The sequence below is a fragment of the Rhododendron vialii genome, chromosome 1a (genome assembly GCF_030253575.1).
Source record: "Rhododendron vialii isolate Sample 1 chromosome 1a, ASM3025357v1".
NCBI classification, from domain to species: domain Eukaryota; kingdom Viridiplantae; phylum Streptophyta; class Magnoliopsida; order Ericales; family Ericaceae; genus Rhododendron; species Rhododendron vialii.
In genome coordinates this window covers 35,697,950-35,723,850 of record NC_080557.1, presented here as the reverse complement: position 1 = coordinate 35,723,850, position 25,901 = coordinate 35,697,950, and the positions used below count along the sequence as shown (strand labels likewise).

General features: G+C 39.5%; 3 protein-coding genes across 3 annotated transcripts; 1 reads left to right on the top strand and 2 right to left on the bottom strand.

Annotated features, from left to right (window-relative positions):
- Positions 1–136: 136 nt before the first annotated feature.
- LOC131302998 (uncharacterized) lies at positions 137–3,860 on the bottom strand. Its single transcript, XM_058329792.1, has 4 exons — positions 2,993–3,860; positions 1,252–1,347; positions 611–678; positions 137–405 (listed from the first exon to the last, which is right to left on the bottom strand). The coding sequence occupies exons 1-4, from the start codon at positions 3,629–3,631 to the stop codon at positions 294–296; spliced, it is 915 nt and encodes a 304-aa protein (XP_058185775.1). The 5' UTR covers positions 3,632–3,860; the 3' UTR covers positions 137–293.
- A 3,921-nt stretch (positions 3,861–7,781) lies between these two features.
- On the bottom strand, positions 7,782–8,367 carry LOC131331126 (uncharacterized). The gene is made up of 2 exons (XM_058364968.1): positions 8,048–8,367; positions 7,782–7,929 (listed from the first exon to the last, which is right to left on the bottom strand). Exons 1-2 carry the CDS (start codon positions 8,365–8,367, stop codon positions 7,782–7,784), a joined length of 468 nt encoding a protein of 155 aa, XP_058220951.1.
- Positions 8,368–15,592: 7,225 nt separating this feature from the next.
- Positions 15,593–16,795, top strand: LOC131331116 (uncharacterized). The gene is made up of 4 exons (XM_058364958.1): positions 15,593–15,745; positions 15,827–16,015; positions 16,133–16,323; positions 16,426–16,795. The coding sequence occupies exons 1-4, from the start codon at positions 15,593–15,595 to the stop codon at positions 16,793–16,795; spliced, it is 903 nt and encodes a 300-aa protein (XP_058220941.1).
- Positions 16,796–25,901: the final 9,106 nt, after the last annotated feature.

Below are 25,901 nucleotides of genomic sequence, written 5' to 3'. Positions count from 1 at the left end.
CAAATAATTTATTCAAGATTCATTTATGTTTGTGTCAAAATATATAGTTCAACTCTTACATTTTTATCGAACTGTTTTCAATACTTCACTTTTTACTTTCCAATTTTCATTTTTATCAAAACAGCACCTAACACAATTAAAAAACGATCATGCACTATTGCGGGCAATCAATCTTGTTCGTATATACATCAATTTTCAAAGTTAAAAAATCAATCCTCCACTCTATCTTGTTTGGTAAGACTAATTATTAAGAAGAGGAACACATGGTCGATCACGAGGAGGTGAGGAAGAGCTCAGCTAACTAGTAAATTGTACACAATTTTGTTGAATTGGGCTGGGTTTTCGATTTGAGGCGCATGACCGGTGTTCTTTATCACTTCCAGTTTGGTCTTCTTCCCCAAAAGCCTGCAATCATAAACCCAAATTCATACAATATCTCAAAAATCTTTATGTTGGAAATAGGAGTACTTGTTTTTTTTAGCATTCTGCCAATTACTAATAAGGATTAATAAATCTTAAAAATTCATAAGAGTGATTAGGGATTTTGATGGAAGAGAGAGAGAGAGAGAGAGAGAGAGAGAGAGAGAGAGAGAGGTGGTTGGTTACATACCCCTTGAGTTCAGTAGCTTTCTCCAATAGAAATAGCTGATCATGTTCTCCCCAAACAAGGAACACATCCTACGTACGTACAAGGGGGCAAAGTCGTACAACATAACCTCAAAGAATTAGTTCTAGTAAGATACATATATACCCTGTAGTGGGTTTATGCAGTACCAGGGCTAATGGGTCTCGGGAGACTACTCTATCAAGATCTCATCGTGGTGATTTGAACCGTTAGAATGTACAGTTAACTGAGTAGATTATCCGAGAGAAAAAAAAACTAACCTAATCGAATATCATTTAGTGCCTTGATTGGGCAATATTTAGACGATCAGAAATAACTCAAAAAAATTAAACAGCAAGACAAATCTAGCTTAATCATGCGGTTATCGATGCATGGTTAACTTTATTTTTAGAATTGACAAAATTCAATGAACTCTAGAAGTACCGAACGGTTCCCATCACGATGGTTAGTTATCGGCCCACTGAGGCGCTCTACACTCCAATGCATCAGCGCACTCCCGGATGTTTCGGGAGTAAAATGAAAGGGAAAAAAATGATACAGGCATGCATAAATCAAGAAAATGGAGGGTTCATTAATTACAATTGGAATTGCATACGGAATATATGGAAATTAATAAGTGTACGTACCTGAGGAAGAGGAGATATATTTAGTGTGTCGTAGTTTCCAACGTGCAATCCCTTGAGGAGTTCTATCTTCTCCTTCCTGTTTTTCGAGTACATATTCTGCATCCATTATCACCATCATCTTTCTTTTAAATTACAAAGAAGTACCAGTTGAACTTATCGATGCTTGTATATATATACATATGGTCGTGTCGTATTACTCCTACTTTACTTTGGTGTTCAAATGAGTGAGATTCAGTTGGGCGCCTTGGAAAAATCAAACTCAATCGGATGTAAATGCTTGACTCAAAAGTTCAAGAATTTAGGAAAATTTGGATCAAACACTTATAAGTAGCTAATTGAACTGATTTTTCAACGACGACTCAAAAAGATTATTTTAAAATTAATGAACGACTCAGATCATATCATTTGTGTGAATTCCGAAACGGAGTTCACACACCTGTCACTACACTCTCAATACCCACGAGGTCGGTACCCATAGTCAACCTGATTTTGTGTATATGCAGCAACCAATGTAACGTAAGAGCATCTTCAATGACGTAGTTAAAAGTGAGTAGAAAAATTCTTTGTAAGCCTCATCCCAACCCATATTATTCAATCAATAATTTTGTACATCGATCCCGTAGAGAAGAACTTCTCCCAATAAAATAAATTTGATTGGGCATTAGAGCATCCACAATGTAATAATCAAAACTAAAAGGTTGCTAATGTTTGCTCAAAAAAGTGCTCACATTGTAATAACCAAACTTAGCAACCTCTTATCAACTCATCAAATTTTGACCTTTGAATAACCAAACTTAACAACTTTTACCAATAACTAAAACTCAATAACCAAACCCAATAATCAAATTCAAAACTAAAAAATTAAAAAACACCTCACATTATAATCGTCTCATCGAGACGAATAATTTGGTGTGGTCGGATGCGTAATTGAAACTCGTTTGCAATTGGACATAGATGCATTGCGTATTGTGGGGGTTTTTTTTTATAGGAATACAAAAATAACCAATGTGGAGATCAAGTTTGTTAGGTTTGATTATGAACTAAATGGATAATCAAATGCTGACGTGACACATTTTGATTATCGATTTTGATTATTCTCATTGCGGATGTTCTTAATAGGCACACGTACAACTATCGTTTTTATTTAGGTAATTGTACTTATCTATAATTCTCTCTCTCTCTCTGTTTTTTTTTTGGGTCAATTGGCATCCATTTCTAACAAGGCATCTAGACAACCCAGTCCGGAAAATCTCCGTCCCACATTGTGTAGGACTCAACTAATAGGGCATATATATTTGGCTACTTATCTATAGTGCGAATTAGTAAAATGAGCTTATATGAGACTCCACATAGAAGATTTTGGAGACATAAATCGATCGAGAACTATAGGGCTAGGCTTGTTAATGGGCCGAATCCGATAGTGGGAATCCAAAAAATCCGAATCCGAAAACTTTTTTACTTCAAAAATTTTAGCAACCAAAAAAAAAAAATTAAAAATTAAAATAAAAATACAACTTAAACATTTTTTTTAGAATAAAAAATTTACAGTTTTTTAAAAAAATTTTTGATTGGATTGATAACGGATTTAATCCGATCCGATCCGTATTTAGATTACCGAATTCGAATTATCAGATCGACGTTATCAAATTCGGATCGAATTTTTCAGATCAAATACAGTCTATTAACAGGCCTACGTAGGGCCATAGGAGAGGTTGACTTGGAGGATGCAAGAAAAACTTACACGAACGATGTCATTTAACAAGAAACCGGGCATGTAGTTCAGTCCTCTGTAGCCCGTAAGAGCAAGCAAAGCCCTCAGCTGCGCCTCCGTCTGCGGCAGCAACAACTCCTCACCATTCTCCACTTTCGCTCTCTTCTCCAAAAACTCCACGTTATCTCTCCGCTTCGTATTTACCGCTGAACTCGCTATCACCACCTTCTCCACCCTCTCCGGCCACATCGCTGCCATATGGTACGCCACGTAACCCCCGTAGCTCGTCCCCACCACGTAATACCTCTTCACCCCCAGCTTCTCCATAAGTTTCCCCACCGAAGCCGCCTGGAACATCTCCGACCTCTCCGCGGACTTGGTAGTGGAATCGCCGATAAACACGAGGTTGGGTATGTAAAGGGCAAATTCTCGGGCAAAAAATGCCACTTGTTGGTTCCATTGCCAGTGGGCGTCGGGGCCAAATCCGTGGAGTAAAACTAGTGGTGGTTTGGGATTGGTGGGATCGGGTGATTTTGGGCCCCAAAAGTGGATGGTGGTTTCGTCGTCGATGTCGATGGTTTGGGCCGAGAGGCCGGCGGCGGAGAAGCTATGCCGGAGGTAGGTGCCCCACAAGGAGATGATGCTGAAACAGGAAAAACCAAATGCCATTGTAAGTGATTGTGTTGGAAAGAACTGTTGGTTTGGTTTGATTTGGTTTTGGCTTTTAAGCAAAATCAAGAGGAAACCATTTTCTTGGGGTGTGTTTGGAACTTTGCGAGAGATTTAAGTGGTTATTGATGGAGTTATACTCCAAACTAGTGGTGGTTTGGCATCGTTGAGTTTTTTTAGGTGTGTTTCTTGGCATCACATGAGTGAAGTGACGTAGACTCATACTCCACTATGCAATAATATAGTATTGTTTCCATCGACATGATTTTGACATATGCTGACATCTTCATAAAAATTATCATCCTGAGGTGGGCAAATTTCAACTTGGTTGTCATAAGTGATGTGCTGCCAACTCATAGCTCATAGCAATAATTGGGCAAAATTTTTACAACCATACCCAAAATCACACTCAAATACATATTCTTTTGTAAAATACAATGATCCCATATATACTGTGTGTACACACCCTTTCATAAAACAAAAGGGTTCCATACACACACTGCAAGCAATACTTGGGCAAAAATTCTACAACCATACCCAGAATCATACACCCAAATATATATACTCTCTCATAAAATACAAAGGTCTCACATATACTATATATGTGTATACACCAATTTACAAAATATAAGGGTCTCATACACACTGTAGTGTGGAACCCTTGTGTTTTGTAAGATGGTGTGTATTTGGGTGTGAATGTAACATATCTCATAGTTGGGAGAGGAGTGCGATAATGGAGAGCCAGAATTTTGGTTGGGTCCACCCGGCCTCTATATACCTCCGCAAGTGATTTTTGCACTCCCAAGGGAAATGCGGTTAAAATTACACTACATCCATGTGGAGGTCACCCCGGGTCTCACGAAATACAGAAAAATATCCATAATTTTTAAAAAAATTTTAGGGGGACTTTGTAAAAAATTAGCTCAATCCGATATTGATAAGTATTTATTCTGAATTTGTAGGGTGAAACTGAGCAGTTAAGCAGTTTCGTCTTTACGAATTTTGAAAAAATACTTATCGATATTGGATTGAGCTGATTTTTTACAGGACCCTCTAAAACAATATTTTAAAATTTACGATATCTTTTTTTGTATTTTTGGGGGACCGGGTGGGCCCACGTAAATGTAGTGTACCTACCATTTTTGGAGAATGATCGCTTATCATTTTGCTTTTGTGTCATGTATTTCCAGGGGTTTCGGGGCCACTGTTTTTGGCACCATGGGGGGTCTATGGTGCTCCTCTTGTCTTTATTTTGTTTTGTTATCTTTTCTTTGCACGGTTAATACCTTAGCAAAGTTTTTTTTGGAAATGGGGATCCTGTTGTGCACACACCATGCTGTGCATAATCCGGACCTTCCGTTCGGCCAAGCCGTTCATTACCGAGATGAGATTTGAGCTGTCAGATGGCCGAACAGACGGCCAAAGTAGGCCCCCCGGGTTCATTATTTGGGGGTCGGAGAGGCATTTAATTGTTGTGAGGTAGAGTGTTAACCTCGTTGGAATCCCTTTGTGTTGTGATGCCGTTCTCTTTAATCCTTGTATGTGACATCTCATGTTGCTTATATATACATATACTAGTGTAATGCCCATGCTTTGCACATTTTCGCGTTCTCGATCATTGGGCAAATTGTTATCTGGAAGTGTCTTCTTCGTAGTGATGACCAATGCCAATTGTGTGGTCCAATGGAGGAAGTTTGTAACTTACTGTTAACGGCAATTGTAATCTTGACACTTGAGAAGGTTCAGGAATGGTGTGCAGATAGAGAGGCTTATTTAGGAAGAAGATGGCAAAGCTACTTAGTCGAGTCTGAAAGAAGATGATTGCATGGTAGGTATGAAAAATGATATTGACATTCTAAAAATTAATGCAGACACTCCAAAAAATTAAGGAAAATGGCTTTGGAGTTACACTGATTTTGAAGTGCCTGCATCAATTTTTGGAGTGCCAATATCATTTCCCAGTAGGTATTCCTACGTAGGCTACGTTGAGAGCAGGTTTGTAATTCTAATTTTTGTTAAGACGTGGTTTATTTATTCGGATAAGGGGTGGTCCGTTAGTTCCTAGTGCACTGACTTGCTGGATTCGGTTCTGAGTTTTCTTTCTGAGTTACTTTCCTTTTTGCCATCTTTATTTATATAGCACTCTAGTATATATGTAATTTATTGATCCTTTTTTTTTCTTTTTCCTTTTACTTTACTTGCAGAATTGTGACCGAGTCCGGTCCTTTCCATGAGAGGAGATTTGTTTGTTCCCTTGAGATTAAAACTGCGAAGTATGTGTCAGTTGACGTGTGTGTGTGCTGAAAATTCTGCTGCTTCGTTGATGATTTGCAGATTTACAAGAATTGAACTATGGTAATAAGTTTTAATGTCGGACCTTGTAGATGCAAAGAATGGAGGGAAAGCCCTGTGATCGATGGAGTTTACACTGTAATCTCTCTCTCTCTCTTTTTTTTTTTTTTTAATTTTATTTTGGATTGAGACTCCCTAGACGTAAATGTGCAATCCTGAGATGGATGTAGATTATTACTACTGTATAAGCAACTAATATCTATAGCTATCTAGTTAGATTGGACCCATAATTAATTATCAAGCAAATTTAATGAAGCAAATTCAACTAATGTCAAGCAAATTCAATGAAGCTTGCTCTGTTGGCAAAATGATGGTGGAGATTCAGTAGAGAAAAAGAGTTTCTATGGGCTAAAATGGTGTGCAGAAAATATGGCCTTTCACATCAAGACTGGCTTCCTCAATTACCATCTTCTGGTTGAGCATCTATCATTTTGAGTGATATATGCTCAATTGGGAATTCAGATAGTGAAGTGGGGAACATAATTCAAGTTGGATTCAGAATTCAAGTGTATTATGGGAATAACACTTCTTTTTGGAATCTCAAATGGATGGGGGATCAAACACTACAAGAGGAGTTTCCAAGACTTTATTTGAAATCGTTGCAAAAAAATGAACTGGTGTGTAATATGTTCAATTCGGAAGGAACTGGGGATTGGATTGTGTCTTTTCAAAGGAGATTACGTAATTGGAAATGTGAGCAAATGAATGAAATAAGGGGCAGATTGCAGAATGTGTCTTTGGTGCCGTCAAGATTGGATGTGATGCTTTGGACAGGTAATTCAAATAACATGTTTTCTGTTAAGTCCGTGTATGATCTTTGGGAAGCTGATACTTTTAACCAAAATTCTGGGTTGGGATCTTTGTGGAGAAACCTCTGCCCCCCAAAGGTGGAGATTTTCTTGTGGATGGCATGTCAAAACAGGATTGTGACTAGATCAATTTTGAGCAGTAGAAACGTAATTGTGGGAGTAGATGAACATGCTCTGGCTTGCCCTTTTTGTTTGCGGGAACTGGAAACTCCAGTGCATGTGTTACTTTCTTGCCCATTTTCTACTTACATGTGGTCAAAGATAGCAGATTGGTGGAACCTAGCTTGGGTGGCTCCTTCAAATTTGTTGGTGTTATCTTCTTGGTGGTTCTCTTCTCGATTTAAAAATTTGGAGAAACATCTTTGGGAATGTTGTTTCTACGCAACCCTATGGTCTATTTGGCTTGCAAGGAATGATGCTATATTTAACAACAAAGTTGTGGATCGCAATCAAATGGAGGAGTTAATAAAAACAAGGGCGACATTGTGGATCAAAGCCAAATTTGATCTAAAGGTGTATACGGTGGAAGATATCAAAAGAAACTTTGACGGTGTTAGAAGACTCATTATTTAGGTGTCTTTGGGTGTATCTTTCCTTTTATTTTCCTTATCTTTTTGGGATGTGGTGAACTTTCTGGTTCTCCCTTCCCCTCTACTTGATGTACCTTCTTTGAATTTAATAAAATTTTCTTTTGCCGCGAAAAAAATAAAAGAGACTGCCACAGTCCCATCAATTGGTTCACCTAGTACTGGTCGTTGATAACGCAGTTCTATCAACTTGTGATGTGGAGGCAAAAAAACAATTACAACATGCACTAATTCTGAGAAAGTTATACTCATGCTAAGTACTACTAATTAACTCGAATTATGTATACTTCCTGAAAACTTTATTGCCCTCTCTTCTACAATTTGTAGATGGAAACTGAATCACAACATCCAGACCATCAACTATGTAACTTTGAATTTTGACACTTTCATGAAAGCCATCAACTATAGATCAGTTAAGAACCGCAATTTTGCAACATGAGCAAATCCAAGGCTTCTGGTTTTGCTTCCCGGGCATGCCTCTCCCATGAACTTTAGTTCTATGTGGTGTCCTAGGTAGTGTCCCTGTGTCGGAGTTGTCTCCATGTATGGCCTGTGTAAACTGGGAAAACAGTTGTGACTAAGGACCGACTTTCTTGCTTCTTTTGGGCCTAGATCAGATTACAAGTCCGACCCAGTGAATTGATTGTTGGCAACACCAATGAGCTGACCCAGTGGATTGATTGTTGGCAACCCACGAAACCGCCTGGAACATCTCTGACTTCTCCGCGTACTTAGCAGTGGAATTGCCCAAAAACAAGAGGTTGGGTATGTAAAGTGCGAATTCTCGGGCAAAAAATGCCACCTGCGGGTGCCATTGCCAGTGGGTGTCAGGGCCGAAGACGTGGAGTAAAACAAGAGGTGGTTTTGGATTGGTGGGATCGGGTGATTTTGGGTCCCAAAAGTGGATGGTGGTTTTGTCGTCGACGTCGATGGCCTGGGACGAGAGGCCCGCAGCCGCGGAAGTATGTCCGATGTAGGCGCCCCCCATAGGAAGATGATGCTGAAACATGAGCAAGAACAACCCATTGGTTATTATTGTGTTTGAACTTTGAAGAACTTTTCTTTTCAACGTTTCTTGTGATTTTGAGATGTGTATTTGGAACTTATAGAGAAATATTTTCCTTTATTTAATTTCATGCTCTCTGACTGTTTCCTTGATGTCATGTGTGAAAGGTAACCCAAGAAATGTTCAAAATAAAAAATGTACGAATTGTCGCATTCGACATGATTTAACCTCAAATGATACTTCCTCCGTCCTTATTTAATTATTCATTACGATTTTGCGTGCATTTTAAACGACTTATATCTCTCGACGTATATTGTTAAAAATATGTAATATAGACATTGTCTGATAGATCTCAATTTTTTTTCTATGTAATATGAATTTTGTTTTATAAATCTCAATTTTTTCTATAAGATAATGATTTCAAAAACATAAAACATAATATACATCGAGAGATATAAACCGTTGAAAATGCACACAAAATCATAGCGGACAATTAAATAGAGACAGATGGAGTAAAAAATATAGTACAAAGGTGACCAACTCAAGAAGCCATTTCTTATAGTTTTTGAATTTTTTCTTGCAGTTATACTCATACTACTACTTAGGGATGCATTTCATTAATTAAGATAAGTATTTCAAATAAGTACTTATTTTTAAATTAAAGATCATCATTATGAGACATTGACCTGTCTCGTAACGGAAAAAATAAGTACTTAAAAAGTAAGAATCTTAGCGGAACGGGGCGTTAGACGCCATCGTCTCTCCTTACCCTTAACAAGTTTCAGTATTTTACAATCTCGTTCATACTAACAAAAAAGTTGTAACAAAAACTTGTTTCCTATAATAACTTTACTGACAAACCCATCTATAACTTATTCACTAATGGAAACAATTTGACATTTTTCAACAACTTATTCACTACCAGAAATAACTAACAACCAACAACTTATTCATTAATGTAACGCCCCGATTTTTCGGAAGCAATAGAAAATAATATCTTAAGAAAATTTTGCTAAATAAATAAAATTTTCAAAAAATAGAGGTTTAACTGTTACAATCCCAAGATCAAAATACATTAGCTTCAGAGCCGACTCTAGGTTTGATATGGATTCCAAGCATACTCGATCTCTGATAAGCACCCGACAATGGCATTAAGGGTGCGCTAGTTGGCTATTTTTAATTGTTTCTGCCATTAATTAAGTTGTTTTAACGGCTTTTGCTTGCAAGGTTTTCCAGTTTTGTTTTGTAGGAATTTACCAAATAGCAGGAGCTTTAAGGTCTAAGGCATATCACAAGACGAAGGCAACCCGACGGCTCGCTAGGGCGAAGCACGGCCAAAGCAGAAGAGCAAAGTCAAGTGCTGGATTTAAGCTCTTCGGTATCGGTACCAGTTAATATTTGGTATCGGTACCGAGCACCTTTCAAGCGACAGCCCCTAACACATTCGGTATTGATACCACTTAATTTAGTCTATCGGTACCGAGGTCTTAACTCAGCAAACTATGGCGTTCGCGATCGGTACCGAGAGCCTTTAAGGGTAATCTTGAAACATCTCTTGGAGAATATGTGAGGGGCGTACTAAGAAGAGTGGATAGAGATTTTTGCTGATGTCATTGTAGATCTAGATCTAGATTTAGATTTGTTTTTGTTTTTGAACGTTCTTCAATTTCTAGCTTAAATCTTTATTTTCTGTCTTTATTAATTAGTTTTTGGTATTGTCTTTTTTATTAAAGTTGTAGTGAATCTTCCGATCTATCTTTTAATCCAATTTTCTTCTAGTGTTGTCAATTCAATTATGTTAAGTAGATTTTCACTTGCTCCTATCTCAATAGATATGGATGAGTAGTTTTCCAAGGTTAGGTCATGGGGTGATTAGCACCTCATGACTCAAGTAGAATTGCGTTTTTTACCATAAAGTTTAAAACTTTTGGTTTCGATCATTGATGTGGGGTTCGGATTTATTTGTCAAATCGCTAAGGTGTTAATCTCCTTGATCATGTGTAGGTAGGAGTATTGCCTACCTACCACACATGATACTTGGAGCTCTGACGCACGAGTCATTTGCTAAATAAATTCTAGAGCTAACTTGGTGATCGAACCATTCTATTTTCCGATTCGGGAACCTTAATTGTGTATCCTGAATTGCGTATTTGGGTAAGAAATGTAGTTAACTTGAGTCGTGAGTGTTAGTAATTCCTAGACCTAACCTGTCTTTTATCTTAGATTATTAGCTTTTCAATTTAGCCCCTTTTAATTTCCACTACGCACGTAAAACCAAGTTGGCTGTCTAAAAGCCGAAAGCCCTTACTTGCATCTACAAATCCAGCAAAGTCGTATTAATTATTCCCTTGGATACGATCCCGGATTTTCGGATTATCATGCTTCAACTGACGTATTAGGCCCTACGCTTGGGGCGTTATCTCTTATATCGGAGCGAACGAAGCATTTTTGGCGCCGTTGCCGGGGATTTCTTTTTATGGCTTTCTTGGAGGTTCGACAAACCACTGTAAGTATCCCGCTTTCGTCTAGTAGTAGTATTTTAGTAGTTTATGTGTTAGTAGTTCGTATTTAGTTTGGTGGATACCTCTAACTTGGTTGTACTAAACTTGAGGTGTAACAAAGCCAGGCTAAATATCGAGTTTATTCTTAGTCAGTGTAGTTAGTTAATTTAGTTAGTTAGCTTAAATTTGATTGCATTGCTTAGCCGAGGTGGTGGCATAACCCCTTGCATATTCTGTTTGTTGAGTTGAGGTGGCGGCATAGCCCCTCCTGTCTGGTAGTTTGTTGGTAGTTAGTTAGTATTTGTGCTAGTTTATGCCTGTTTATTGAAGCCCAATTTCCAATCGGCTTCATCGTTCTTCTTCGCCGCCAAGAATCCGTAGCATTGCCAGGGCATATCCTGCCCACTCTCCGCCTCGCAAATTAAATCGCAATCGCAAAGGCCCAATGGCCGAAGAAGTTCCAGTTCGTACTCTACGTGATTATCTGAATCCAGAACAGGCTCCTCAAGTATCTCCTATCGTTATTCTGACTTCGACCACTAGGAATGCATTTGAATTCAAAGTTGAGTATCTTCGGATAATTCCAGAATTTCGGGGGCGAGAATTGGAGGATCCTTATTTGCATATTCGGGAGTTTGAGAATATTCTACACTCTTTTGTTACAGTTCCAGGGCAACTTGATCAAGCTCGCCTGAAGTTATTCCCATTCACTCTCAAGGACAAGGCGAAACAATGGTTCAACTCTTTGAAACCACAATCTTTGCGTAATTGGGGAGATGTTCAGGATGCTTTCACCACTAAATTCTTTCCAGCCAGCAGGACGAAGTTACTTATCGATCAAATTCAATGTTTCAAGCAAGGGGATGGAGAGACTTACCCCAAGTATTGGGAGCGATACAAAGACTTGCTTATGTCGAATCCTCATCACAACCTTCCATTGTATCTCAGAGTTAACTATTTCTACACATGGCGTTCTCAAGAGAGTAAACAACTTTTGGATACTATGGGTGGAGGTGATTTTATGGGGAAGACACCGGAGGATGCTTGGGATTATTATGAGTCACTAGCTGAGAAGACCCAGTCTTGGCAGTTTGCAGATCCAGGAGATAGAGCAATGTACAATCAAGGTCCTACAGGTTCAGAAAAATTCTCTATTGCGGAGCATACAGCTTTTGAAACTTGATTGGAGGAGATTGCTCGGAAACTTGATAAGTTGGAACTAAAGAGTGCTCAATTTCAAGAAATGAAAGTAGTGCGCCAAGTGGAGGAAGTTTGTGTTATTTGTGAGATTGTGGGTCATTCTACCGAAGCGTGCCCCAACATTCCTGCTCTTAAGAACGTGATTAATGAGATTGCTCCTGAAGAAGTACATGCAGTGCAACGTTTTGACCCTTATTCTCAATCTTATAATCTAGGGACAAGGCAACATCCAGATTTTCGTTGGAATCAATCTAATGAAGGGAATTCTTCTCAAGTTCCACCCCCCGCTCCTCAATTACCATGGAAGCAACCTCAGAATGCTTTCCGTTTCCTTCAAACTCAAGGTCCGCCTGGTTTTGCTCCTTCTGCTCCGTTCCCACATGCAAACCAATTTCAATAACAACCTGCCCAGTTCCACCAACAACCACCAAAGCGTTCTTGGGAAGATCAATTCAGTGCTCTCTTGCAAGGTCAAATTGCTATCAATGAGCAACAAACTCAGATGATGAATGATATCAGAAACCAGTTGGGAAAGTTGACAACTACAGTGGGTTTGTTACAACAAGAGAAAGGGAAGTTTCCTACTCAACCTCAACCTAATCCGCAACCGAATTCTAATCCGGCTTCTCAAGGTCTTCACTTTGCTAGCTCTTCAGTGACTTTCCTCGAGCAAGCAAAGGCTATTATTTCTCTTCAAAGTGGCAAGACGGTGGATAACCAAGTGGTGATGCCTCCGGAACCTACCTTGTTACCCTCGCCTATCGAACGTTCAGTTCCAATCCTTGGGGAATCTCCCAAGGTAATAAGCAAGGAGACTCTTGAAGAAGAAGGAAAGGACAAAGGCAAGAACAAGGAAAGTGTACCGGAACCTCAAGTTATTACAACACCGGCTCCGTATCCTAATCGTTTGAAGGCTTTGGCGAAACCAAATTACAATGCGGAGTTGCATGAATTATTCAATCAAGTGAAGATCAGCATTCCTCTCATGGATGCAGTTAAGCAAATTCCCTCATATGCCAAGTTTTTTAAGGATTTGTGTACTCGGAAGCGCAAGCTTAATGTTCAAAAGAAAATATTCCTTACTGTTATCATTCAAACAAATATTGCGCCTAAGTACAAGGATCCGGGGAGCCCTACTATCGTTGTCACAATTAGAGGAAAGCGTATCGAACAAGCTTTGCTCGATCTTGGTGCTAGCGTTAATCTACTTCCATACTTTGTTTATCAAGAGCTTGGGTTGGCAGAGATGAAGCCTACTCGTGTCACACTCCAATTAGCCGATCGAAGTGTTCGTGTACCAAGGGGAGTAGTGGCAGATGTTCTAGTCCAAGTTGATCAGTTTGTCTATCCGGTGGATTTTGTGATTCTCGATACAAATCCGACCGACTCTTCTGCTGCTTCTACTCCAGTGATTCTTGGAAGACCCTTCTTGGCCACGGCGGATGCAATTATCAACTATCGAAATGGACTTCTCAATATAACCTTCGGTAACATGAAGATGGAGGTCAATGTTTTTAATGTGGGTAGTCAAATGGGAGATGACGAGAACGTGAATGAAGTGAGCCTTATCGGACTCTTGTAGAAGAACACGGGGATGAGTTGCTTTACAGTGATCCTTTGGAAGTTGCTCTTACAGCCGAAGAGGTCAAATTTCTCGAATCTTCTGAAGTGAGTTATTTGAGTTCATTGCTCGATGAGGAAGATGAAGCTTGCGCTATAAATTCTTGGACTCCAAAGTTTGAAGAATTTGAGGAGCTACCACCAATCGAGAAGAAGGTTCTCCCATCTAGTGTTGAGCCACCAAAATTGGAGTTAAAGCCCCTACCCGACACTTTGAAGTATGCTTTCCTTGGAGACAAGACTTATCCTGTGGTTATTTCCTCTTCTCTTGGGAATCTCCAAGAGATGAAGTTGATCAATTCATTAAGGCGGCACATGAAGGCTATAGGATGGACCATCGCAGATATCAAGGGGATTGATGCTACTCTTTGCTCTCACCATATTGCTTTGGAGGATAATGTCAAGCCGTCCCACCAACCTCAACGTCGTTTGAACCCGATTATGAAGGATGTAGTACGTGCTGAAGTTTTGAAGCTCTTGGATGTTGGGATCATTTATCCTATCGCCGATAGCAAATGGGTGAGCCCGATTCAAGTTGTACCAAATAAATTCGGAGTTACAATTGTGCGAAATGAGGAGAATGAGCTCGTGCCTACTCGTGTTTAGACAGGATGGAGAGTTTGTATTGATTATCGGAAGCTCAACGCGAGTACCAGAAAGGATCACTTTCCTTTACCATTTATCGACCAAATCTTGGAAAGGATAGCCGGCCATGCATTCTATTGTTTCTTAGACGGTTATTCCGGTTACAATCAAATTGAAGTTGCTTTAGAGGATTAAGAGAAAACGACATTCACTTGCCCCTTCGGAACGTTCGCTTATCGTCGTATGCCTTTCGGTTTGTGCAATGCCCCGGGGACTTTTTCACGATGCATGATGGGGATTTTTAGTGATATGGTTGAGAAGATAGTAGAGGTTTTCATGGATGATTTCTCTATTTTTGGCGATTCGTTCGATTCATGCTTGGCCAATTTAGAGAAAGTTTTAACAAGGTGTGAAGAGAAAAATTTGGTTCTGAATTGGGAAAAGTGTCACTTCATGGTCACTTAAGGGATTGTCTTGGGGCATATTATATCGTCGGAGGGTATCGCGGTAGATAAGGCAAAGATCGATCTCATTTCCAATCTCCCGACTCCAAAATGCGTGAAGGATATTCGTTCATTTCTCGGGCATGCCGGATTCTATCGTCGGTTCATCAAAGATTTCAGTGCTATCTCCAGGCCCCTGTGCCATCTTCTTGCCAAAGACGTTCCTTTCGAATGGACCCCCGCGTGCGAGCAAGCATTTGTCAAGTTGAAGGATAGTCTCACTTCTCCTCCTATTGGGCAACCACCGGATTGGAGCCTCCCGTTCGAACTTATGTGTGATGCAAGTGACTATGCTGTAGGTGTTGTCTTGGGACAAAGGAAGGACAAACACCCCTATGTGATCCATTATGCAAGCAAGACTTTGAACGACGCTCAAGTAAATTATACTACCACGGAGAAAGAGTTACTTGCGGTAGTGTTTGCTCTTGATAAATTCCGGTCTTATCTCATTGGTGGCACCCCTATTGTTGTGTATACGGACCATTCTGCTCTCAAGTACCTACTTACCAAGCAAGATGCGAAAGCTCGTTTGATACGATGGATCCTACTTCTCCAAGAATTCAATTTGACTATCAAGGACAAAAAGGGTGTCGAGAATGTGGTAGCCGATCATTTATCAAGGTTACAGTTCAAGGATCCTACTCTAAGTTTACCTATTGTGGACATGTTTCCGGATGAACAATTGTTTGTTGTTTCGAGTACCCATGGTTTGCAGATATAGTGAATTATTTGGCTACAGGACTCTTACCGCCACATTGGTCTCCTCAAGAACGTCGTCGGTTCCTTCATAAAGTACAAATGTTCTCTTATGATGACCCCCATCTTTTCAAGTATTGTCAAGATCAAATAGTGCGCCGTTGTGTTCCAGATTCAGATCAACGGAGGATTCTTGAGTTTTGCCATTCGGAAGCCTGTGGAGGCCATTTCTCTTCTAAGAAGACTTCTGCCAAGGTATTACAATGTGGATTTTATTGGCCAACCTTGCACAGGGATGCTCATCACTTTTGTGTCGCTTGTGAATGTTGTCAAAAGGTTGGGAGTGTATCTCGGGGGGACGAAATGCCATTGACTAACATTATGGTGATTGAGATCTTTGACTGCTGGGGCATAGACTTCATGGGACCTTTCCCCGTTTCTTTCGGCAACTTATACATTTTATTGGCGGTTGATTACGTTTCGAAATGGGTAGAAGCCATCGCAACACGTACTAATGATGCCAAGGTAGTGATGGAGTTTCTTAAGGACAACATTCTTTCACATTTTGGGATGCTAAGAGCAATCATAAGCGATCAAAGAACTCATTTTTGCAATCGCATTTTTGGGGCCTTGATGAAGTAGTACGGTATCACTCACAAGGTCTCCACTGCTTATCATCCTGAGACGAATGGACAAGCTGAGTTGGCAAATAGGGAAATCAAGCACATTTTGGAGAAAACAGTGAATCCGAACCGGAAAGATTGGAGTCTTCGTTTGACCGATACACTTTGGGCTTATCGCACAGCATACAAGACCATCTTGGGAGCTTCGCCGTATCGTTTGGTTTTTGGAAAAGCATGCCATCTTCCGGTAGAGCTCGAGCACAAAGCATATTGGGCAATCAAGACACTGAATTATCGTTTACCGGCAACCAGAGCACACAGAAAGCTCCAACTCAACGAGCTTGAAGAAATTCGGAGAGATGCTTATGATAACACTTCCATTTACAAAGCAAAAGTCAAGGCCTTCCACGACAAGCGAATTCATCGGAAAGAATTTGAGGTTGGACAAAAGGTACTCCTATACAATTCTAAGCTTCATTTGTTTCCTGGTAAATTACGTTCTCGTTGGGCGGGCCCTTATGTTGTAGAACATGTTTATCCTCATGGTGCTGTTGATGTGGTGAATCCATTGAATAGTAAATCTTTTAAAGTTAATGGCCAAAAGCTTAAACCGTTTCTTGGTACTTTTGAGGTTGGAGAGCCGAATGAGGAGTTAATCGATCCAGTTTACAGGGTTGATTAGTTTGGTACATAAAATTGCATAGGGAGCGAAAGCGTAACCGCTGAACTTAACTGTTTGTCGGACCCGGCCCCCGGGTAGGTGATAAGCCCTCTATAATGTAAATAATAGGGCTTATCTCTCTTATTTTTGTCACACATAAGTGCATAACTTGCTTGATTTAAACGATATTGCACGAAAGGTGTGTTTTTGGTGTTTTTAGGTGAATCGCGTGAATAAGGCGTGTTTTGACGCCATGGATCAACTCTAAGGGTATCCGTACACCCGAGGCCATGTGGCACTCCATCATCGAATCCCAAGAATGATGAAAAGTAACTTCGGAGGGTGTGCGGGAGAATGGAAGCCCAAAGGACATGGAAAGGCTAAAGAAACAAATGAGAAAGAAATCTGTCCAGCCGCTACCCGTAGTCCTAAAATGGTACTACTCGTAGCCAGTGATCAGAAGTTGTGTCAAAATTGCAAAACGAGACTACTACCGGTAGCCCAAAAATGGTCCTACCCGTAGCACCTGGAAGTTTCTGTAGATTTTATGCCCGACTTTTGGACATTTCAGGGGTAGTTTAGACTTTTGTATCCCGAATGTTTGGGACTATAAATAGTTTTTAATCTCATTTTGAGAGGATATCTTTCATTTTTCAGCCCTAGGAACTTCTCTCTCTACCTCCCTCTCCTCTCAAACTCTTCATCTCTCTTCAAAGGAGATTGAAGAGTTGGGTTTTGAGGTATTTCGTCTTCATTAATGTTGTAGGTACGGTTGAGATCTTTCGTAATCTTAAGTTTATTTTCGTTTTTATCCATGAATCGTATTTATCTTTTTATGCTTGTTCTTCATTCTTGTTCTATGGTTGAGTAGTGATAAAGGCTTGGTCATGGGGTGATTTATATCTCGTGACTTGGGTAGTTTAATGGCTTCTTTCATTTCTTGTACTTAATGTGGTTTGTGAATGGATTAAGTTCATTTTTACGTAACAAAACCTAGGGTTGTTAACCTCTTTGATTATGTGTAGGCAATGACTTGATCTCTTGCCACATATAATGCTTGGAGCTATGTCACTTTAAGTGTTTGCCAAAATGTCTCAAAGAACTTGTTGAACTCTAATCGTTGGTCTAAACTTAAGGTTGTTAACTTCTTTGATACCGTGTCGACTAGTCTCCTTGGCACACGGCATGCTTGGAACTCTGTCACTCTAGGTGTTTGATAAAATGTCTAAATGAGTTCCTTTCCATCTCCAAACCTTGTTGTATGAGTTAAACTTGATTTTCATGGTTAAATCTTCTGAGTGAGATCAAATGACAATGACTCTCACTTGAGTTATCGAAGAGAAGCATTGAACGACCTAAGTTATGGGCGGAATAAACCCCTAGACCTTGCCGCTTTTAATTTCTAGTCAAACTTCATTTTCAATCAAGTTAGGAGGTAGAGATAATTTTAATCACTCAAAAGTTGGCCGTCTCAAAGCCGAACCTAGAGGTTGGCGGTCCTAACGCTAAAAACCCTTCGTAAATCAAACCTCCGGCCTAGCTCCATTGGCTCCCTGTGGATTCGACCTCGGACTTCCGAGTTTATTATGCTGTAATCAACCTAGCCCTACGCTTGGGGCACTCTTTACTAGGACACACTTTGGTCGAGCAAGCAGTAGGGGGTACCCTCCATTGACTTGGGTATATGTAGCTTCGCACGCCGCTACTAAAAGAAGGATCGTGTGCCCAGCTCCGGTTCAAAGGGCAAATCATTTAATATCAGTGACATAGGGCTTTAATTAGCTTTTCTGATAGGAGTAATTCACAATAAAACACTCACGTGCTAACGCACTTGGCTCTATCTTGTTGCTTGCCTGGTTACGATCTTAGGGGACGCTGGACTTCATTGTTTGGTGGAGTCTAGCTGTGACTTTGACGCTCCGAGCTCTGATATTAAATTGTATATATTGTATATATTTGTTTTTCTTTCTTGTTTCGCAATAATTTGTTTAGTATGCATGTTTTGTTTGGTTATGTTATGTTTTTCTTGTTTTGAATAAAGTCTTGGAGACACCTCACATGCAAAAGATTTCATCAACGTGTTAGTGTAAAAAGGGCTTTCATTAGTTCTTCTTGGTAATAGTTTATTGTTAATGATCCATGCTCTCCGCGATTACCCCTAATCGGAAGCAACTTAGGTCTGTGAGTGAGGTTTAATATTTCCTAGAGTGCACTCTAGGTTGTATTGCATCTTACTTTGTTTTGATCCTAGGGGACACTGAACTTAGTTGTTTGGTGAGGTCAAACGATAAATTTTATTACGGGCGCTAGCATAACAAATTTTCGACGGTCTAGTATAGCCACCAATTTCTTACCCCAACGGTAAAAGATGGGAATAAAAGTATGACTCGTGAGATTGCGTGATGATCAGGTGGTGCATTGCATTTCATTCTGTTTAATTATTTTGTGTGTTTTCCTTCGTGTTCTCTTTAACTTTTATCTTTTTACTTTTTGTTTTGTTTGGAAGCCGGATAACACGGGCTGATGGTTCTAATGTCATTTGTTTTGTGGAAAGTTGTCCTCTTAAGTCTTCTGCAGGGTTTATATGCTACCACACCAGCCTTGGTAGTTTGGGTCTAAAGCCGGAGTAAGTGAGGCGTTCAGGAGCCCTAAGCATGGGTGCGGCTAAGCGCCGCGGTTAGGGGTGATACCGGTCCGATTTCGACCGATTTGAGTGTATTTTTTGGTCGATACCGGATATCCGGTTTGAGATTTTTAGAAACCGGAACCGGTTGAGATAAAACCGGTCCGGTTTCGACCGGCTCAACCAGTTTCGGTCCGGTTTATCCGGTTTTCATTCATGGGCCATATTTTTTGCTCAACATATCAAAAAATTCACAATTCAACTCATAAAATATCAACCAAAAATTTATAATTCAACCCTTTTTTTTGGGCCCAACAAAAAAGGATCAATTTTGAGCCCAATACATAAAAAAAAATACATAAAAACATAATTAAGCCCATAAAAATAATTTTTATCTAATAAATATATTTATTAGACCAATATACACCACAAAATATCAACCAAAAACCCATAATTCAACTCCTCCCCTATGTTTATATATATATATATATATATATATGTATATATTATACATATATATAACCGGTTCCGGTTTCAACCGGTTTTTAAAACACATAAACCGGATCGAAATTATTTTTTCGGTTTATAAAATTTTATAAACCGGAACCGGATCGAAATTATTCAACCGGTTTAAAAAATTCGATTTGGTCCGGTTTTTCCGGTTTCGATCAATTTTCCGGTTTCGAGTAACAGCCCTAGCCGCGGTTGTTAGTCCGATAAAGCTTTGGATATGACCCAGTGTGACTAGCTATGGTTCCGAGTTGGTAGAACCGAAGGAGTAAACCCTGGAAGCATCTAATCTGGCTGGAGCAAGATATTGACATGAAATCCTCCAACTTGGTCGAGGTATTTAGGGGTTGACATTCCCCTTGGGCGGTACATTCGCGCACTCTTCCTCTTTTCGCTTTTGTTCTTAATGCTACGAGGGCATAGCATCGCTTTAAGTTTGGGGGAGGGGTTATGTGATATTTGTTTGCATTTATGTGGAAAATTTAAAAAAATTTAAAAAAAATTTCAAAATTGAAAATCCAAAAAAAAATGAGAAATTGAAAATTTTCAAAAATAAATAAAATGTTTTACTTGCAATCCTTCCTTTTATCATGGTTTTTGTTCTTTTTCATGCTCAATAATTGTTAGTTGGCAAGAGTTCGTAGCAATTATAAAATTTTTTGTGCTTAATTCTCAATTTGCATGCTTAGTTGAAAATTGAACGGTTTAGGTGTTGAGTTAAGTTTTTGAGCAAGTTTTTGCCCATATCCCCACCTTTCAATAAAAATGCTTGTAGTTAGGTGAATAATCGCATGTCCATCTCTAATTGTCTTTAAATGTCGATTCATACAAGGCATTCTTTGCATGATCATACCACATATGTGTCACCTCATCCTATTTTGCATCCTGTTATTTCTCCGTTCTTTGTTTAACCTAGGCAACCGGTTGTTTGGAGGGATGTTGGGGATGAGTGTTCATTGATAAAAAGGTGTTTTGGGGGTGTTGAAAGAGTTATTGAAAGATTTGGGGACCAAAATGAAGGAAGGGCGACATTTCTGAGCTAAGTGTCTCGGCATCGATGGGAGGGAAATGTTTCAATCGGTACCGAATGGTTAACAGAGGTCAATTAGCAAGTTCGGCATCGATAGAGGGAGTTACTTCCTATCGGTAGCAAAGTGATTATCCTCGAAGCATCAGAGCAGCTCGGCATCGATAGAAGTAAATGATTTCGATCGATACCGGCCCCTTATCAGTTCAGAACTGGCAGATCAGACACGAATCAAATTCATTCTCATCTTCTGAAGCCGGCTGCCTCTCTCCCTATCCCTCCATTGAACTCAAAAACCCTAACCCAAACCTTCAAAATCCCACTAAAATTCCCTATATTTTTCCACAAACCACTCAAATCCTCCATCTCCTTCAAAGAGCTTCAAGATTCTCTCACCAATTTCAAGATGTTCAAGCTAAAAAGAGGTAAATCTATTTCTCCTCTTTTAAATCCGAATTTTTTCTTATTTTTCCACAAAAATCCCTTTCTTTCTCTTATTTTCCACTCATATAACCACTACCACCATAAATCCTTCCCTACATTCCATTTTTCTACCAAAAATCAAAACCCTAGACCAACCCACTCCAGAAATCCGAAAACTCCAAAAATAAACCCAAAAAAATCATTTTTGCCCCAAATGCCAAGAATAAAACAAACCGCACACCGGGCAGCCCCTTCTCAACCGGAAATCAATGAGGAGGATGAGGATTTTATGGCTGAATCAGAGGAGGAAGAAGGAAATCAGGCAAGGGGAGCTTCGGGTTCTCGCACTCGAAATAGGCGGAGAACTCCGCAGGAAATGGCAACAGACAAACAGAGGAGTTGGGAAGCAAGCATGGACAAACGGAAATTCAAGAACGAAAGGCAATTGGTTGGTGAAGCTTTGGGAAAAGAGCACCGTGGTCTCCGCATTGTCATGCGAAAAGGTTTTACTTTCTGGACTGAAAAATTAGGAAGTTATAATAAAAAGTTAGTTGTTGAATTTTATAAGAAGTTGAAAGTGCCTGTGGGTGAGTGGGAAAACGATTCCAATGCTGCTATTACTTCGAGGGTTGCTAGCATAGATATTGTGATTACACCTAATGATATAGCCCGTTACTTGAAAATCACTCGCCCAGCTCCTGAATCGATTACTTATCCGGTTAAAGGCATGCAAATTGATTTAGGGGTCATTAATAAAGAGCTGTATTTGGACATGTCTGAGGCTGAACTCCCCCATGTGCCCGGGAAATTCAAAGGGACTTATCGTTTTTTTAATAAGTTGATTCATTATAATGTTTATCCGAGAGGAACCGAGCATAAGTCAACTAGGAAGAGTGGGGAGTTGTTGTATGCATTTGCTGCAAAGGATGTGGTAGTGGATTGGGCTTTTTTTATTTTTACTCAGTTGGTGGATTTCAAGAATGATACTTTATCTACAGCTCGTATGTCATTTCCATGTATGATTACGGCTCTGTGCAAAGAACCAGGGGTAAGGGGTGAGGAGTATGAAAAGGTGGAGGATCTTGAGCCGAGACCCATGACTGATACTTTTGATGAGAAGAGTATTTCGCAAACCCATGCCGCCAAAGCTAAAATCATGGGTTCAGGCAGCTATTTGACCACTTTGCCTTCGAAGAAATCAAAGCAAAGCACATGGATTAAGCTACTCTGTTGCCAGAACATTTCGATCATTAAGAGTCTGAGGAAAGAAAAAGTGGAAAGGAGAAGGATTTTGAGGGAGCAAGCTCAACTCAAGAAGGAGGTGACATGGCAAACGAATATCCTTGAGCGTCAACATGGGGAGAAATTTGTACCGGAACCTGAAATTGAGGCGGAAGTGAGTGATGATTTCGGAGAAGAAGAAGCAATGGATGATGATGAAGTGATAGGATGATTTGGAATCTTGGTGAGATGGTGGTATGATGATGTGAGGAGTTAGAGAATCGGTGGCTCTAGAAATCCCCTAACTTGGTCGGGGTCTAGATTGGTTGACATGCCAACTATCCTATCCTTTATTTTGTGTTGTTGCTTTTCATTTCATAGTTTAGTTTTGCACATTATTAGCTAGTAGTTGGTTTATTGGTTTGGCCGGTTTGGCCTTTGACTTGGTATTCTATGTCGGTGGCGGTCATTCGGGTAGTTTACCAAGCTAGAAAAAAGACCGTCACCTATTTTTACTAACCTGTTCTTTGAAACCAAGGTCATTACAAGCTAATGAAGTCCTTAGTTGATCCTTAGAGCGCATGGATTCCTTAATGATTGATTGTCTGATAGTTGCATAATTAGTTAATGGCATGCTTTCCTTTCGTTATCCAACTTTCATCCGTTAGTTGTTAATTCTGTTGAATAAAGTGCTGTAGTTGTTTGAGGCATAGTATTTCTTGTTCGCTGTTGCCTGTTTATCAAGCACTTATTCGGTGGATATGGTTTAGTCTGAATTCACAAGTTTTGTGTCCCGTATCCTCCCATTGTTCGAGGACACAAACCTTTTTAGCTTGCTCTTTAACTTGCTTGATGCTTGATTTGTTTAGTTTGATGCTGAAATTGTGGATTGTAGAAAGGAAATAAAAAGCTGGATTGTTGAACTCTTGCTAGTATACAACTTTGAGCATGTTCTGAGTTATGATAGCGGAATGGATTGCAAAGCTGTTAGTTTTCAAATTTCCTGTAGTTTATTTGCTAGGGACTAGCAAACCTCAAGTTGGGGGGTGTGATAAGCACCCGACAATGACATTAAGGGTGCGCTAGTTGGCTATTTTTAATTGTTTTTGCCATTAATTAAGTTGTTTTAACTGCTTTTGCTTGCAAGGTTTTTTAGTTTTGTTTTGTAGGAATTTACCAAATAGCAGGAGTTTTAAGGTCTAAGGCATATCACAAGACGAAGGCAACCCGACGGCTCGCCAGGGCGAAGCACGGCCAAAGCAGAAGAGCAAAGTCAAGTGCTGGATTTAAGCTCTTCGGTATCGGTACCAGTTAATATTTGGTATCGGTGCCGAGCACCTTTCAAGCGACAGCCCCTAACACATTCGGTATTGCTACCACTTAATTTAGTCTATCGGTACCGAGGTCTTAACTCAGCAAATTATGGCGTTCACGATCGGTACCGAGAGCCTTTAAGGGTAATCTTAAAACATCTCCTGGAGAATATGTGAGGGGCGTACTAAGAAGAGTGGATAGAGATTTTTGCTGATGTCATTGTAGATCTAGATCTAGATTTGTTTTTGTTTTTGAATGTTCTTCAATTTCTAGCTTAAATCTTTATTTTCTGTCTTCATTAATTAGTTTTTGGTATTGTCTTTTTTATTAAAGTTGTAGTGAATCTTCCGATCTATCTTTTAATCCAATTTTCTTCTAGTGTTGTCAATTCAATTATGTTAAGTAGATTTTCACTTGCTCCTATCTCAATAGATATGGGTGAGTAGTTTTTCAAGGTTAGGTTATGGGGTGATTAGCACCTCATGACTCAAGTAGAATTGCGTTTTTTACCATAAAGTTTAAAACTTTTGGTTTCGATAATTGATGTGAGGTTCGGGTTTATTTGTTAAATCGCTAAGGTGTTAATCTCCTTGATCATGTGTAGGTAGGAGTATCGCCTACCTACCGCACTTGATACTTGGAGCTCTGACGCACGAGGCATTTGCTAAATAAATTCTAGAGCTAACTTGGTGATCGAACCATTCTATTTTTCGATCCGGGAACCTTAATTGTGTATCCTGAATTGTGTATTTGGGTAAGAAATGCAGTTTTAACTTGAGTCGTGAGTGTTAGTAATTCCTAGACCTAACCTGTCTTTTATCTTAGATTATTAGCTTTTCAATTTAGCCCCTTTTAATTTCCACTACGCACGTAAAACCAAGTTGGCTGTCTAAAAGCCGAAAGCCCTTACTTGCATCTACAAATCCAGCAAAGCCATATTAATTATTCCCTTGGGTACGATCCCGGATTTCCGGATTATCATGCTTCAACTGACGTATTAGGCCCTACGCTTGGGGCGTTATCTCTTATATCGGAGCGAACGAAGCAATCTCCGCTCCTGATTTTCCTCCTGTCTCAAAACCGTTCCACCATTGAATCATGCACCCGTTGGCAAATTAATCGCCGAAGCAACCGATTTGCCAGGATATAGACGTATCCGTGAGTGATAAATCACTCAATAGAATAATCCAACCCAACTACCTCTTTTACTCTATAGTTAGCAAACAACAGGATAAATATGGTACAAAAAAATAAAATAGAGATTTTTCACACAAATTAGTTTATTACTAGCCATTATCCTATCGTGTGATCTAAGATCTTCTCCACGAGATCTTTCCTCCCCAACTGTTAGCCATGTCCCGTCCCATGAGATCACTTCCTTTTGCTATTGCAGATACACCTAAGTTATGTACCGAGTGTGCATCCCAATGACTACAACAAATTGCAAGCTTATCATGCCGTGACATAACTAGGGTTCGCCTATCTTATTCACCACTTCACAATCATCACAATCATCACTGGACTCCCGTCAGTTTCAATTCATCACTGGGCTTACTTTGCCAGTTTCAAATTATCACATCCAACTCATCACATTTCAAAATCCCGCCTGCAGGCAATCTAAAAATAAAATTTTCCAATTTATCCATTCTATTCGCATATAACCCTATGTCTCGAGGTCCAATCTAGCATATAAATCAAGAGTCGGAGCAATATACAAATAATCACAATGATAATTGAAATAAATAATAAGCGTAGAAATCATGTCACTTTTTATGAATGGGTCGTTGCCCTTAATCTTGTATGGTCAAGAAGTAAATAATATTAATGGAAATCTTTATTAATAAATAAAAATTTATTTGTTCAATTACTAGTAAGTCTAGGCTTGTATTAGTTTATTTTATGAAATTAGATTAACACATAAGTGATAATATAACAATGGGATCGAAACTGTACACTTAAGTAACCTAAAGGCCTAATTGTTTTAAGTCAATAACTCAATTGGGCCAAAT